The sequence below is a fragment of the Pinus tabuliformis genome, chromosome X, assembly GCF_031772625.1.
Source record: "Pinus tabuliformis cultivar Carrire ecotype Pingquan chromosome X, CPIR1, whole genome shotgun sequence".
Lineage (NCBI taxonomy): Eukaryota > Viridiplantae > Streptophyta > Pinopsida > Pinales > Pinaceae > Pinus > Pinus tabuliformis.
Genome location: NC_142308.1, coordinates 692258005 through 692275782, shown reverse-complemented (window position 1 = coordinate 692275782; position 17778 = coordinate 692258005). Strand labels below are relative to the sequence as shown.

General features: G+C 36.9%; 1 protein-coding gene across 1 annotated transcript in view; it reads left to right on the top strand.

Annotated features, from left to right (window-relative positions):
* Positions 1 to 16066, top strand: part of LOC149141869 (uncharacterized) — a 131847-nt gene extending 115781 nt beyond the window's left edge. Inside the window, exon 5 of the mRNA XM_089451356.1 lies at positions 15779 to 16066. Within this exon, the coding sequence (XP_089307482.1) occupies positions 15779 to 16066 (288 nt within the window). The remainder of the gene's footprint in view (positions 1 to 15778) is intronic.
* Positions 16067 to 17778: the final 1712 nt, after the last annotated feature.

Genomic DNA, 17778 nt, shown 5'->3' with positions numbered 1-17778 from the left:
ATTTTGTTCCTCGCCATGTAATGAACAGCCATGTGTCTCAACAAGTTTTTCTCCTTGTTGGCCTTTTCTAGCTTCCTCTCCAAGTGGATATTGGCTCTTTCAAGCCATGACTCCCTATCGGCATTAACCTCCTGCTCAAGTGAAGTGAACACCCTCCTCCTTTGGGCAACTTGGCGATTCTCCCGAATGTTTTGTAACTCCATGATTGCTTGCTGATCTTCAAGCTGCTTATTTCTCTACTCCAGGTATTTTATAATCCACTTAGCCCTCTCCAAGTTAAGGGACAAGGCCTTGATGTCTGCCTGATGCTCTTGGATGGTTTCTTGATGAGAAGTATGTGAGCTGTGATGTGTTTTGGCTTTTGCCACCAAGGGAAAGAGTGATATGTGGGACTGTGGAGGGTGGAAACAATGAGGGATTTAGGGACTGTTGGGGTAGGGTTTAGTTAAGGGAACAAGGAATTAGAGAAAAATTTGGGAACTTTTAATATAGGACTAGGGTTTGGGAATTTGTATTTGGGACTTTGGGAAATGGGAATTGGGATTAGTGAATTTAGGGATACGTGAGTTTAAGGAATAGGGAAATGAGGGAAAATCGAGCAAGGGAGTAGAAAGGTGGACTTGATGGCTAAATAGTCAATACAAAACTCTAGCACTTTTTTCCTTGGTAGGGTTTGATGATAAAAACACCATAAGACAACCACAAGCACTAACCTTGGATGAAAAGCAATGATGGAAGCCCAACTTACTTGTACAAGTGAAGACCCATGCGTTTTGAGCGATTTGGAGCAAGTTTTTGAAGTTTTTGGGCTTGTTGGCTATATGCGCCGCGCATCAAACCCAATGCGCCATGCCAGTTATGTGCACCGCACCCGTGTAAATTTACACTGCAAAGCACTGCCCAATGCGCCGCGCCTGTTATGTGCGCTGCGCCACCTGCCCAATGCATCGCGCTTTTTCCAGGAGACTTTTGGAGGCCTTCCTGGTGTCCAAATTGGGCATGGGATAGCTCGTTGGAAAGGTCTTTGAGTCTACTTTCCAACCCAACTGGAATTTTTCAATTTAAAGTTCATTTCCATATCAAAAATCAAATCTCCCAAAACTGGTCAAAATGTGCAAAATAAGGCTGCCTAAAGGCAGAGTGCTGTTGCAGTCAACTTTTGAAGGGCTTCCTCAACTCCAAATTGAGCTCATGATAGCTCATTGGAAAGATATTTGTGTATAATTATCATTTGACTCATAAAGAAAGTCATTTAGCCAACAAAGATTGGAGAAAACTTGATTTTTCCAAGGTCACTTCAGAGGTGCATCAATTCTCCCGAGGCAACTGTATTTTTGACATTTCTCTAAAACCATGACACCTGTGTAAAAAGTGAAGGAGGTTTTTCTTCCTTGGACTATTTTGGACAAAACCTCTCTCATTTTTCCCAAATTCATCTTTTATTGCTCAGAAACATCATTGGAGTAAAACCTATCCCGATGTGTGGAACAGGGGATTTGTCGAAATGAAGCGAAATGAAGGGGATAAGGGGCTTCTAAATTCTTGAGAAAATTTTTGGAAGTAGGGAGGGATGTTAGGAAGTAGGGGAAAGTGGAATTTTAGAGATTGAGTGAGGGGAAGAGGTCCAAAAGGGCAAAACACAGGCCTAGCCTAGAATTGCCAAGTTGTAGCAAGAAACTAGGGTTTGTGCGAAAATGAGGAATTTGGGGGATCTCAATGATGGGAAGTGTTTAATAAGGTACATTAAGGATAGGGGAAGGTGTATGAACATCAGGATACAAGTTTTGCTGATGATTTGACCATCCAAGAGAAATTGCCTTCAAAACCCTAGGAGAGGGAAATGAACCTTACCTAGGCGCAACTGAAGCATGAACAAGGTGTAAAATGACTCATTGGAACCTGACATGATGATGAAAACCCTATGAATGACTGTACGCTCAGTTGAATGGTGACATGGACCGACATTTGGACAATTTTGAAAGGAGTAAAAGCAAACCCTAGAACTAATACCTAGTGACCAAATTTTACTTGAAGACTCACTAAAATGACAAAATTTGACCTTGACACCTTAAAAGCACTTTCTAAGAGCATGTTTGATCACTGGAGGAAGGCTGCAAAGACTGACACTAACAGGTTGTAGTTTTAAGAATATTGATATTGACATGTCCTGGCCATTACAGGATTGGGAGGAGGATAGACAACGGATACAGGTTTTACTTGCAAAGGATAACGATAATTTTCATGAAGTTTCCCTGATGGGGGTGTGCATTTAGTCCTTAATACAAATATTAAAATGTGTGCCAACTAGAACACTTATCTGCTCTTTTATTCAACGTCTGTGGTAAATGTGTGTCTATATAGCATACCTCAACTACGATCGAGTCATATTAAATGCATGAATAATGGTGAGTTTTTGTGGAATCTTGGGGTTATTATTGGCATTGTGGGTTTTCATTTCTCTACAAATACGGATGGTGGAGAATCAAAGGGATTGGATCATACTTTGGCGGATTCAAGTTATGGTTGAAGTGATCGCATTGATGAAGGCGAGTACCAAACAAGGAATTTTTGTCTCAAGAAGTGTGTCAAGAATTACATATGTCCTTTCCACGTCTAAGGGTGTCATAGAAACTTTTGATTAACCTTGCATCATTCTCTTTAGTCCTTTCATTATAAATACAAGGGATCTGCTTTAGGGTGTTGGGACTACGAAGTGATCTGGGGTGGTTGGGAGGAGGACACCTCACCTTGTTGTTTATTCTTCTTCGTGGTCAGATATCTGGTAACTTGGGATCGCTTGTATCCTTACTGTGGAAATTTTTGGCTTCTTCCTTTCTCGAAGGGAGATCAAAAATTTGCTCCAATCTTTCCCATAGATACGAAGAATATAATAGAGGGTCAATGTTTTTCATTTTATTTCTACATAATACTGCTATAGGGCCAATTTTTGAATTGGTTGTGGTTTTAGCCACATCAACTCTCTAGGGTGCTGATTTAGTAGGTATTTGTTTTAACTGTCCAATCTTGGTTTGTAGCATTTGGTACCCAGGAAATTTCTGAATTTGATTTTAGCATAAATCCTTTCTTTTACATTCTAAAAGTAAAATTTCCTTTTTGGGTCAGTCATATCTCTGGTCTCTTTCCTCTTTGGTCTCAGTATTTGGTTTATGGCTGACCCCAACATCTAATTTGTCATATTATGAAGAAGGTTTCTTAGTATACATTGTCTCTGTTGTGGGTTTGCCAGGGTTATCTCTATGTATTGTGTTTGTTCCAATTGTTGTCTTTGATACTCAGGTTGTGTTTGATATTGTTTATTGCACAGATAATATTGTGGATAATTGGGGACGATATGCTCTTTTGTTGATTAAAGGTAAAATACTCTAAGTATTCCTTGGGTTGTTAGTCTTAGTTTTGTTTAGGTCTCTGTGAAATATTTCTTATTCTTTGCAACTATGCCCCCTTGACAGAGGATGGCAAGTTGGAGAGGTGGTGCAATTACTTCAACTCCTCAACATAGGATTCTATTTGGTTGGAATTCAGTGGCCACATCTTTTGACTCAGTTCCTATGGAGGTCCGAAAAGAATTCTTCACCTACAATCTAGGGAGTTAGGGGATCGTTCCTACTTCTCAAATTATGAGGTGAGTGTCAAGAATCTCAAATGGGTCCCTACCCCTGGTAAACTCAAAAAGAGTGGTTGTGCACCAATAGATGGATACCCTCATCCATCTAGTTCTTCATGATAAACAGGTGGAAAATTATAAGATTTTTGCAGGTCAAGAGGACATTAAGAGACTTCTTTGAAATGTGTGTTTTTGCTTGGATGATGTTGTTTCACATCTGCGTAGGGTGAAGAAATATGTCCTCTCGGATTCGGATTCTAATGACACAATAGCTATCCCTGTTATTGTCAATGATCCACAAGATGCTACTTCCCTACCCTCTCATACTTATCCTTTATCACTAGTCATCATATTAGACTAAAATGGCTTTTATATGCTCAAAATTTTGTCTATGGTTTTTTGAAGGTATTTCCAATGTTTCTTGGGTATATTTGAATTATATTTTTTGGTATGAAAATTGTTTTATTTTCTGCAAAGTTTTGTCGTTGGTGACAAATACCCTGATCTCTTAGAGAGGTAATCTGCTCAAAGTGATCTCTGTTGGCGTCATTGGTTTTAATGAATGAATCTTGGTGTAAGAGTGTGGAGACCTTGGTGATTTAATATCCTGCTCTCTTGGAGAGGCAATCTGAACTAATTTCTTTCTATTGGATTCATTGGTTTTAATGAATAATCTTGGTGTAAGAGTGTGGTGGTTCTTAGCTTAGTTGCATGGCCTTATGATGGTGTTACTGCATCTAAAATGATGTATCTCTCTTGTAGTTCAATAGATCAACATGCTTAGTTTACTCATTTTATTGAAGACTTGAACTCCCACATCAATCATTGTGAGATCCTACAAACTCTTTGTTATCACTGTAAATTTAATCTTTATCAATAGAAAATTTTGCATTGTCTTAAAAAAGAAAAAATCATACACACTTTATAAATATTTAATATTGATAATTACTATAATTATTTAAACATATTCTCATTTTTAGGAAGAAAAACTATTATTATTATATTTTAGAGTTGTGATCCTCACATATGTATTTTTATATTTATCTTTTTGAAAAAAAAAATTATAATATTGACTTTACCATTTAAGGAATATTTTTATAATCTGATGGTTGACTCCATGCGTATTTCCATAAGTAGTAGTTTCATAGAAATCATTGACATATTTAGATCCAACTACAATAATAACCATGTGTAAGACAAAACAATCCAACTTAGCATGATTTTTGAGGGCATAAAGATGGATCCTAAAGCATTTTCCACTTGTTCAAACACATACCTGTCCCAAAACTCCAATAGAAACATTGTGATTAATGAGGACATGTTTGTAAAGGGGTTATACCCAAATATCTGATGATTCACATATAGGTCCACTATTTCCATCATACATGGATGTGAGCAATCCACTATTTCAATCATACATGGATGTGATCTTTGTAAATGCAATTGGAGAAAATGAAAAAAATTATGTTATTTAGGGAGAAGTTTCATTACTATGTCATCATGGTTTTTATAGTTTTAATGAATCCATTTGGAATATCTGTCTCTTGCAAACATATGCCTAAGAGTTAATAGATTATATTTGATTTTGATATATTATCTATCAAAGCTCTAAAAGGGTGGTTGGACATTTTACATGTTTCGTTGCACCTAATTAGTGATATTCAAGTAGGTGTGAGGTTTTTATTTAGCAAGGTAGTTAAATAATATATTAAGAAAGGTGGCTTAATTCCTATGGATTCCTTGGAAACCATCACAATGAAACATTAGATGGGCTGGGTCATTCTCACTTCTAATTAAAACATCTAGTACAAAAGAAATACGAAAAATGGTTAATAGATAGTGGCATGAGACAATGTCGAGCATTAAAGGGAAATTGAACAATGGAACCAAATCTAAGACAAAAAGGTTATATATATATATATATATATATATATATATATCATAAGTTAAAAGGGGTTTGTTGGGTTAGCAAAAGTGGGGTAATGTTATTCTCCAATATGGTTCAAGTCTCATAGTGGCATGTTTGCTCCTTGTATGGTGCTTATGCCTATGCTTGTATTTGGGGCTATGTGCAAGTCTTAAACGATTTTGGTATAGTACATAGCCCCTGCTTGTGGCTTCTTAGCTAAATATCTTTGATTTGAGTGTTCAAACCAAAACTAACTCTTTATAAATACTCATAGATTACAAAATAAATGTGATTATGGCATAGAGATAAGAGGATGCCACCAATAAATGGGAAAAAAACTATCATACATACATACATACATATATATATATATATATATATATAGATATATATACATATATATATAGCCTAAATGGATAGCTTGAATGGTAAGGATTTTGTGTGAAGTCCACAAAGGCTTGGGGATTGATTCCCATTGGATTCCTTGGGGTTATCAATAGATTTTTTGGTTGGTGGTTGATCCACCTTTTAGATAAAATAAAAAATTAAAAAAAATTAAAAATAGGGGAGAAAGCGAGTGCTTTAGAAGGGTTAGCTCAATACCAATGAGCCATATTTCTCTAATAAAAGGAAGCAGAAACATCATATGTTTTTCTTTGAAGGAAACATTATTGAAGAAGTAAATGAGTACAAGTACCTCGGGATTGATTTCAACAACAAACTTAATTGGGAGGGCTGCAGAAAGAAGAGAATTTTAGGAGGGTGGAAAGCATTATATGCTCTTCAAAACATATGTAGGGAGGCAGAGTTATGGATTGGAAAACGATTAAAGTGATTTTTGGACTCCTAGTTTGTTGAGTGATGTTATATGGGTGTGAATTGTGGTCTAGCAGCACCCCCGTCTCAAAATGGAAACAAAATGAGAAAATACAAAAATGCTTGATCATGAGAAAGTTAAAAATAAAAAGTTCAGTGCCTTATGAGATAATTTTGAGTGAAACAAGAGAAACCCCCATCAAAGCAATTTCTATGGTGTGTCTCATAAGATCTAAAAATAATTGAGCAAATGGGAGTAGGTAGATGGCCTAATGTTATCTTCAATGGAGGCATGAGTGAAAGAAAGAAAACATGGATGAAAATAAACTACATATGGATGCAAAAATGGAATATCTACCTCAATGTATGTCCCACAAATAGCAAGGAGCTAAAGAATTTTGTTATGGAGAAGTTTCGTAAACGGGTATGGGGAAAGAGTTGGGTAGAAAGAAGAAGTACTACATTAAGGAATTCAACCCTATGTGTGATCTACAACAAAAAGAGTTCATTGGAGCTAGCATTCCATGGAGGGAAAAGGTTTTTATTGCTCAATTAAGAACCATCTTGCATAAACTTTGGTGTGAAACAAGACAGTGGAAAATGCCTAAAGAAACTTGGGAAGAACGAGTGTGTACATTTTTCACGCCTGGGATAGTGGAATTGGAAAAACATTTCATTTTGGAATGTGATGCATTCAAAGACATCAGAGAAAGTTATGTGAATATATTAGCATCGGTTTCTTGAAATTATCTTTTTCGCGAGGGGATTGTTGGAAGGTTGGGCGAGCTCATCATCAATTTGAATAAGAAAAGGATTGAATTGCAAAAGGTGAAAAGTAAGGAAATAATGGTCCCATATACTATTTTTAGTCTCATGGACATTAAAATATCATTTCTTTTCATTTAAGTGTGTGGGGGTTGGGTGAGATTATTTCCTCAAAATTTGAGATTATTACTAATTTTAAATAAACAAAGATTTAACTATGAAATTGTCAAAATATGTACAAAGAGTGACTTTAAAAAAACATATTTAAAAAAAATAGAGGACCACCACAGAGATTATAAATTCAAAGAAAAAATCACGAGACACCAAAACAAATGAGGGGGTTTTAGAGGAGCCAAAAAAAATTCAAGATGACATTAATTCACTGTATTTATTTATTTTTAATTATGTATATGGAAATGGAATGAGAAAGGGTTGTAATAGAATGTTCTTAGTTAAGTACTTTTTATTATTTTGTGTTGCATAGAGGAGGAAAATGAAGAACTTTGAACACGTAAGCACATCCACCCCGAAAAAATCACCCATTTTGTTAATAGGAGGATCACTACATTTATGGACAACCCCATTAGCATAAGGATCATGGCATATTGGGGCATACGAATCATCACTAATAATGTGAAATAGCTACTTTTTAATACAGGAGTGGGAATGTGAGGGTAACATGGGAAAGAAATACTATTAAGCACCATTAGTTAGGCATTGCATCCTTTTTGTAATGGGTGTGTGAGGATAATATAAGAAAGAGCATCATCACTAAAGGAATTTTATTTATTTATTTTGGTTGCACAAAGGAGAAAATGAGAAAGTTTAGTAAGCAAGGATGATCACCCAATAACCAATCAATCACTATTTGAGTTTGAGGGTCACCATATAAGTGAACAAACTAATTAGCAAAGAGATCATGGCATGTTGGGGTTAATATGTTACTGCAAAGCATTCCTTGTTGAAATGTCGGATAGTTAGCTTTTAGAAACCAATTTGTTTTTCTAACAACGATAGAAGCAATTCGAAGAGGCCATTTGTTTGGCATCTCCATGTCTTGGTGGAATTTTTGTATTTTTATATTTTTAAACTAATCCTTATAAGAGTTTCATTAATTTATATGTAAATTGTCGTGGATATTCCATAGGAACAATTCGTCACAATATATCATACAATATTTCAATGTCTTTTTTTATATAGTTTATTACCTTAAACCTCATATTTAATATTACTAGTATAATGCTCAAATTTATGGAAATATAATTGAAACTCGAATGAAAGCAACAATCAAATGAAAACACCATCCATAGAAATGAACACAAGTTTTGACCTAGGAAACCTAATATCAAAGAAAACATAACATGAAGTTGAGGCTTATGCTCTTTTATCTTTTTCAAGTCATGAAAGCAAATATAATGAAAGGGGCACTCACTATGGAGTTTTCATGGACATTAAGGGATGAATAGTTGCCACAAAGTATTGTATCTCCCCTATGCTTCAACATTGCATTCCTATGTGCTTTACTTGAGTGTGGAACAATAACAATACCAAAAGAATGGAACCCCTTCCTTTCCTAGTGGTCCATTATTTAATATATCATGATACATGTCTAGGGTAAGGGTTGAGCTTTTGCATGCCTCAACCCTTAATTAGTGTTAGGGTTTTGGACCCTCTAGAATATTATTGAAAGTCCACACTTGATTGTCTCCATGTGTGTGAGTAATGGGGACTAACATGGCATCCACTCAATACCATGGTGGTTAACAAGGTAGGTCAACTTGCAAGAGGCATAACTTCCATATATGGACTCTGATTGATGTAATTTTTTTCAACTTTGGAAAGATATCAGTGTGTGGTAAAATCTCAAATTATTAAAGATATTCTTACAAAGTTTTGACCCCAAAATGTGTCATTTAATTACTTTAATTAGCTCTAGACATTTTCAAACCCTAAAACACCTCATTAAGAGTTACCCTTAAAAGGTACTTCAAGCCAACTCCTCCAATTTTTCCACCCATAAAGTGCCAATGTAAATGGTACATTATATAATGATACAATCCATATCATACTTCCCCATTTGAGAATGTTATTGGTCCCCAAAGGCTTTTTCTAATGAGGCAAGGAAAATTTTCCACCACCTTCTCACTAAAGTACCATTTGACCTTACCTATAAGTTGTCTTTCAACCCAACCTACTAGAGTTCATTCTTCACCTATCTGGTAGTTCTAAACTTTTTCTACAAAAATCTATGTTCTTCCAACTATACCTATGCTTATGGTGCCAAATCATCTATGGTAGGTAGGACTTACTCATTAGTGTCCTAATCCAACATGGAAGGCTCATCAAGTTTAAAATATTCCACATTTACTACTGAGTAAATACTCATGTATGGGGCTAAACTAAATTTGCAGGCACTATAATCCACCTTTTCCAGTACTTCAAAAAGACCATACCATATAGCCTTGATCTTCTTGTTGGGACCCTATATCCTTTCTCTATTCATATTAACCAAACTCTATTTCCCAACTTTATTGGTTTCTCAATTATTTGTTGATCATGTTAATCCTTATGCTTTCTTGTGATTTCTTTTATGTCTTATGTACTTGTAAATGGATTTGCCTAATCTTTTAAACAATTTCTATTTGCTTTTAATGCATCTCATGTGATGTCGTTATCACTCCTCCTTATTTTCCATAAACAACATCATCCAAGAGTGAAGGTGGAAAATACCCAAAGTAAATTTCAAAAGGGGACTTACTAGTAAAAGTGTTGACTACTCTAGAATAGTAGTGTTAGATATAAAACAAATTTTCATCCCATATTAAGTGGATTCTAATTACAAGCCTCCAAATATTGAACCAATGTCCTCTTCACTATTTTTTTCTACCGATTTTTTTGTGGATGGAAAGTTGTAGATATCATCAACTCGATGACCGTATTCTCTAAAGGCATATTTGAAAAGGCATTGAGAAATTTGATATCCCTATTTTATATGATCCTACTTGGTATCACAAGTGCACCTAGACCATTTTAAATGTTTGTCACTTCTTGTCCTTTGATGGTCCTGTTGTCACCTACTACACCTTTTTCAAATTGTGTCAAATGATGTCAAATGTTGGCCAGAAAGGGGAGCCAAAGTGAAAAAAGGCCAAAGAGGAGAACAAATATCAAAGGCCGAAAGCACAAGGAGGAGGCCAAAACTAAAGGCCTAAATTTCAAAGTCAAAAGGAAAGTCAAGATTTAAAGAGGAGTGCTGAAATTTGAGACCCGGTCACATCGGAGCCCAATATTGGGGAGGTTGGCAAGAAGGCATATCAAAGCTCTGTATTTCAGAGGAAGAGGCCATTGGAACTCTATTTTATTTTTCATTTGAAAAATCTTCCAATGGGAGGGGCTTCGATATTTGCTGGCACCCAATTATGGAAAACCAAAGGGACCAAGGGCACAGAGTTGGATGGAACACCTAAGTGCTAAGAAGGAATATCGGAGGTTGAAAGCATCAGAACTCTTTTGGAAAAAGTTTCAATGAAGAGGGCCTTGATATTATATGGTGCCCGGTCATGGGAACTACAAAGAACCAAGGGCGCAGGGAAAATTTAGCACTCAAGCGCTATGAGCCATATCAAGGATGTGAATATCATAACTCCTATGTAAATTCAAATTTGGAAAAGTTACAATGAAGAGGGGCTCTGATATGTGGTGGTGCTTGGTCATGACCATCCAAAGAACCAAGGGTGAAGCGTGAATTATAAAGGGGATAGGCTCATGACAGGAGCTCAAAAGATTTAGCATCCAAGTGTTGAGCAGGAGGTCATGACACCTGGTCCCATGGGATAAACAGGAAGAGGGTCAATGGAAAAGGAGCTTGAAGGCATCAGAACTTTATGATTTTAGAATGTTATTTCAAATAAAGTTACGAGGATAGAAGGCTCTGATATTGAATAATCTATGCATCAATTCCACATTGGTGAAGGGTGATTGAACCAAGTCCTGAATTAATCTAATTCCAAATATATTAAATATGGAGTGCAACACAAATCTCAGCAAATCCTTAAATCACTCCTCTAAGATGTCCTAATCACTGACCCTTTCCTCAACCCGGGGGTTGTCTCTAGGAGGAACAACATCTTCTGGCGTCGTTGTTGGGGAACAAATCAAAACATTTTCCCCTGGGTATGATAATGTTTACATTCCTTCTGTTAAATGAGCAAGAGAAGTATGGGTTGAAGATCTCTCACCTTGGCGACTCCATTGTCTAAACCTTATTTTGAACACCTTGGATTTCCAAAGACTTCATACTTGCTCTGATACTAGCCAGCAGAAAAGTCCTCTTCTATTCAACCCTGAAAAATCATATCCCAGAGGATTTGGAAAGCGCAGACCCCTGTTACTCCAGATTCCACAAGATATTTTCCATAAATATCATCAACTAGTTCTCAAAAAGTTGTGATAAACTACCATGAGTCTGCCTCTAAAGTCTTGGAATATCCTGAAGAACATTGTGTATTGTTTGGCTCTAGAGTAAAAAACGAAGAAGATTTTGTCAGTTCACCCCATTTCTCATTTCTTCCCTCCCCTAAAGCTGAATAAGTTAAAGACATCCTCATAAACAGTCCCACACAAAGTGTGAATAGCTTCCCAACCCAGATCTAGTCAATTGTGACTCAGATACCCCCTCAACAAGGACCTGTAATAAATATTCTACCACCTTCCTTTCTCAATATGGTTGTCCCAAATTTTATCCTAAACAAATATGCCCCACTGGACTTGCCACAACCCTTGAATGGTATGCCACAAGACTATCTCAAGCTCTTGCCAAGATTCACAGGGGAAGATGACATTTTAGCACAGAGGCATGTAGAAATTTTTTGTGCATTTGCATAAAATCTCAATGTAGAACACCTAGATGTGGTGTTAAGACTTTTTGTCCAGTCTCTTGATGGGGAAGCCAAGAAATGGTTTAAATCCCTACCAAATGCTTCAATCACTACCTGGGAGGAGATGGATAATTATTTCATGCAAAAATGGGGAGAGAAAAGGGACCATGGGTATATCCTCACTGAATTCAATTCTATAAAGAAGAAACATACTGAAGATGTGTTAGAATTCACAAAAATGTTTAACAAATTGTACAATAGTCTCCCTGTTGAAATCAAACCTCCACAAGTTGTTGCTAAAGTGGTTTTTGTTGGGGCCTTTGAACCAGATTTTGGTTTCACTCTCAGAGAAAGGAAGTCTCACTCCTTGCACTAGATCCAAATAGATGCTTTAGAAGTCGAGGAAAATTTTGCCTCTACTTAGAAGTGCAGAGGTAAAACTGATCATGGAGATATGAGAAGAGGAAAATAGGAATCTAGTTCCTCAAACCAGGGAAAGGAAACTCATGAGCAGAAACTCTAGGAGATGAACAAACTGATAAGAAACCTATCTAACAAGCTTGTGAAACTGGAGTTAGAAAACAAAAACCCTCCTCGACAAATCCAACCAGCGCCTAAGCAAAGTTTCAATCCTGAGTATAGGAGACCTCCTTTGCATCTCTTACAAAGGTAGAGAAGGGAGCAACAAGATCACATTCAGCCTCCATTGTATTTGGAAGATGATCCAAAGGAAAATGTTGAAGAAACAATAGAAGTCCAAGAAAATTAGTTTTCTTCTTTTTCAGAGGGAGAAAATGAAATAGAGGCCAATGAAGTAGAAGGGGATGATTTGGATGCACCATTAGATGATGGTGATATTGACAACTACTGCAGGAAGTTTGTTGATTTCATGCAAGCACAGCTACACAGGAAATATGATCTTAGATATTCCAGGAAAAGATCTAGAATGCAGGACCAAAATGAGGAGTCATCTCCCCCAAATCCTTTGAAATCAACAGAGAAAGGAAAGAAGCCTCTAGACCAAGCCTCACCCAAAAATAAAGAGTCTCCAGTTTCCATTCTCCACAAGCCTGAGGTCTCTAAAACAGAGCAGTTTCCTTTACCATCCAAACTAGTTTGTGAGAAAGAGAAAGAGCCTGTTGATGTTGTCATAGCTGATAGAAACTCTGTTGTTTTTAATCTTCAAAAGGAGTTGGAGAAGGTCAAAATCTTTGTCCCTTTGACTGAACTATTAAAACAACCTAATTATAAATCCCAAGTATCTTAGTTCATGTATCCTCCCACCATGGCCCCTCTGCAAGACAACATGAACCAACAAGAAGAAATACCCATGGTTATATTTGGAACTCATGTGGAGGAAAAATACTCTTTTACTCCCCCTTTCTATGTCACTTTTGTGATTCATGAACTTCTCTTACATAATTGCATGCTTGACTCAGGAGCTTCCCACAATTTGATGCCATTTTTTTTATGGAACAATTGGGGCTACAAATAACAAGACCATATAAATATCTATATTTTTGACTCCAAGAGAGTAAAATGTCTAGGGTTGATTAAAGACTTTGCGGTCAATTTGGCTCAGATCCCTGTGAAGAGTGTTGTAATGGATATCGTAGTGGCTAAAATCCCTCCGAGTTTTGGTATGCTCTTGTCCATATTGTGGGGATCAAAAATTGGAGGATCCATTAAAATGTATTTAACATATTCTATCATTCTTGTTTTTGGTGGAGAAGGGAGATTATTATATAGAGAAGCGAGATTTGTAAAGATAGTTACAAGGACCGACTATTCGAATAATGCCCCCGTGTATGGTAAAGAGAAAGATTTCTCTTGTTTGTTGTTAGAGGAAGATGATCAAATCATGGATGAGACACAGGTGGAATGTTCTGTCTGACTAGACCAACAATCACTAGAGTGTGACAAAGTATGGAAGCTATACTTTGATGGTGCTTATTCTAGGGAAGGAAATGGGGTAGGTGTGTTGTTGGTATCCCCATAAGGCAGCTTGATCCCTCTCTCTTTCAAGATGGAGTTTGAAGCCACAAATAATGTTGTTGAATGTGAAGCTTTGTTGCTAGGTCTACAAGCTACCAAAAATCTCAACATTGGGTGCTTGGCAGTGTTTGGGGATTCAGAGCTAGTGGTGAAACAAATCCGAAGTCAATTCCAAACCAAACATCCAAGAATGAAGGCTTACAAAACTAAGTTATGGGATCTGATCGAGAAATTTTCTTAGCTTTTAACATCCAATTTTTTCCCAGAGATGAAAATCGGATGGCATATTCCTTAGTTGTAGCTGCAAGTAACTTCAATCCTCCTCAAAACCCCTTGCTCAAATATGAAATTGAAGTCAGATACAGGCATTCAATACCAGACAATGTTAAGTATTGGCAAGTGTTTGAAGATGAGGAATAGATCAAACACTTCATGGAGGTCGTTGGATAATTCTCAGGCTCGAAGATTGATCAGGAGGAAGAGAAAGTGGTAGATGAACAACAGGACAAGTGGGAAGAAAACATTGCAGGACACAAGATTTTACAATTGAAAGGTACTACTATCCTCAGAAATTTGGTTCCCTTGGAAATATTGTTCAACTCAAATGATATGGCTTCCAAGCCAACTGAGAAAGAATTTGAAGAACATGTGGAAGACTGCAATATTGGTTTAGATCAAGATCCCCGGATAATTAAGTTGGCCAAAGGAGTTCCTAAGGAATACAAACGAAGGTACCTAGACCTTTTTAAGCAATATATGGATGTGTTCACTTGGTCTTATGGTGACCTAAAAACATTTGATAATAATATCATCCAACATAAAATTATTTTGAAGAGAGGGGTGAAACCATATAAACATAAGCTTAGATAGATTAACCCATTGTTACTTCCATCAATTGAGAAAGAGGTGAGAAAGTTGCTCCAAGCTAAAATTATTGTACCTCTGAGGTATTCAAATTGGGTGGCAAATCTAGTTCCTATTAGGAAGAAGAACGTGGAAATAAGGTTGTGTATTGACTTTAGGAATTTGAATAAGGCCTCACTAAAGGATAATTACCTTGTGCTTAAAATGGACTACATTCTACAAAAGGTGGTGGGCTCTGCTTATATGTCTATGATGGATGGTTTTTCTGGATACAATTAAGTAGTTGTGCATCCTTAGGATCAAAATAAAATTGCGTTCACCACACTGTGGGGGACATTTATGTATGCCATAATTCCTTTCGGCCTCATTAATGCAGGAGCCACTTTTTAGAGAGTAATGGATATAGCGTTCGTGGGAGAAAAATATAAGTTTTTGGTAATCTACCTAGATAAAATCATTGTTTTTGAAAAAATAGATGAGGAGCATATTGAACATCTACGACTCATTTTTGAGAAATGTAGAAAATATGGTTTGTCTTTAAATCCTAAGAAGTCCCAGTTTGCTCTAAGTGAGGGAAAGTTGTTAGGACACGTCGTGGAAAAAGAGGGGGTGAAGATAGATCCTAAGAGGGTGGAAGCCATCAACAAAATTCCTTTACCGAGAAATAAGAAAGAAATCTAGACTTTCTTGGGCAGAATCAACTTTTTGAGGAGGTTCATACCCAATTATGCTGAGATAATTAAAGAAATTATAGGGACATTGAAGAAGGATAGGGAGGTAAAATGGACTGAAGAAGCTCGGGAATCATTATCCGAGGTAAAAATGGCCTTTTCAGAAGCTTTTTCATTAGTCAAGCATGACTATCTAAAACCATTTTTCATTTTCTTGTTTGCTTCTTCTCATACAATGGTTGTTGTCTTATTATAGAAAAACTATGAAGGACATGAGAAACCAATAACATTTTTCAGCCAGGTGCTATGGGATGTTGAGCTAAAGTATAACATTCTGGAGAAGCAGGCATATGCCTTGGCCAAGGCCCTAAATACCTTCAGAATATATGTCCTCCAATCAAGCATAACAGCTTATATTCCTACGGCTGCTGTGAAAGACCTCCTGGTACAAGGGGACAATGAGGGAAAAAGGGGTAAATGGATTGCAAAAATCCAAGAATACGACCTAGAGATCAAACCCACGAAGTTGATCAAGGGGCAATGATTAGCTAAAATCTTGTCTGAATCAAATTGCTAAGCCTTGGGTATAAATTTGTTGATAGAGGAAGGAGAAAGCCAAAGAGAAGAGGAGCAGAATAAGGTCAAGACCACAACACAGAAAATTCAAATGAAGTACCTCATGTCTCACTGGAACATATAATCCACTATTTTCTTTTTTTGAGTTGTCTAGTCAATTTTGATAAAGTTAAATACAAGGATTTGAGGCTACAAGCCCATAAATCTGTGATTTAAAATGGCCAATTGTATTAGAAAGACCTAGTGGGGATTTTTCTTTTATTCCTGGTTGAATAAGAGATCCATAAAGTGATGGATGAGTTCCATAATTGTGTGTGTGGGGAGGCAGGGGGGCATTATAGTTGGAGAGCCACAACCCATAAAATTCTCAAAGCGGGTTTCTATTGGCCCAAGTTGTTTGGTGAGGTACATGCATATGTTCGGGCCTGTGAGAAGTTCCAAATGTTTATCGATAAGCATAAATTAGCACCTTTTCCTTTAATCCCTATTTTTGTTGAAGAAACTTTCAGACAATGGGGGTTAGACATCAATAGGGAAATCCACCCATCCTCTAGCTGTCAACACAAATGGATTCTCACAGCCACTGATTACTTCACTAAGTGGATGGAAGTAGTCCCAACTAGAAATGAAATTGGTGTCGTGGTTATCAAATTCATGGAGGAGAATATCCTTGCCAAGTTTGGTTGCCCAAAGAAGATTATCATTGATAATGCTCAAGATTTTAATTCTACCAAGTTTCTGAGTTTCTACCAGAAGTATAGCATCATTGTGGGTGACTCCACTATCTACTATCCACAGAGAAATGGATTGGTTGAATCATCAAATAAAACATTGGTAAGGATTCTTAAGAAGACAATATCAGAAATGAGAAAAACTAAGACTCACAACTGAAGTTTGATTTATGGGAAAATAGAGTTACTACCCATAGGTCAACTGGGAAATCTCATTTTGAGTTAGTGTATGGGAAGCTACAATTTTCCCTATACAACTAGCAATGCCAGTGGCCAAAATTCTATAGGATGTTAATGAAGAGCCAAATTCTCTAACCAGGAGGATCAATCAACTGGTAGAACTTCAAGAAACTAGGGGGGAGGTGACTTAGAATCTAATTCAATATCAGGAAAAGATGAAAGCCTTGTTTGACAGAAAAGCAAAAGACAGAACCTTACAGCCAGTGGATTTGGTGCTCAAGTGGGATGTCAGACGAGAAGATAAAGGAAAACATGGAAAATTTGATCCCTTATGGTTTGGACCTTTCAATATTGTTGAGGCAAAGGGGAACAATACTTTCTTGCTAGAAAACTTGGATGGTGAAATGCTTGAGATGCTTGTGAATGGGTAGTTTCTCAAGCTTTACTTCTAGCACTAAAGAGGTCCACTTTCACCCACTGTACATACCGATGAGCCATTATAGATACCAGTAATTCTTTAAGTTCTTTTTGTTTATGTTTTTTTTCATATACTTGAATAAAATGACTCCATGCCCAATGGGTAGAACGTTACTAGTCTCCAGGTTCTCGGCACCTTGTCAGCAAGGCACTATCCCCAATTGGAGCCAATGTTTTCACCTACTACACCTTTTTCAAATTGTGTCAAATGATGTCAAATGTTGGCCAAAAAGGGGAGCCGAAGTGCAAAAAATCCAAAGAGGAGAACAAATATCAGAGGTCGAAAGCACAA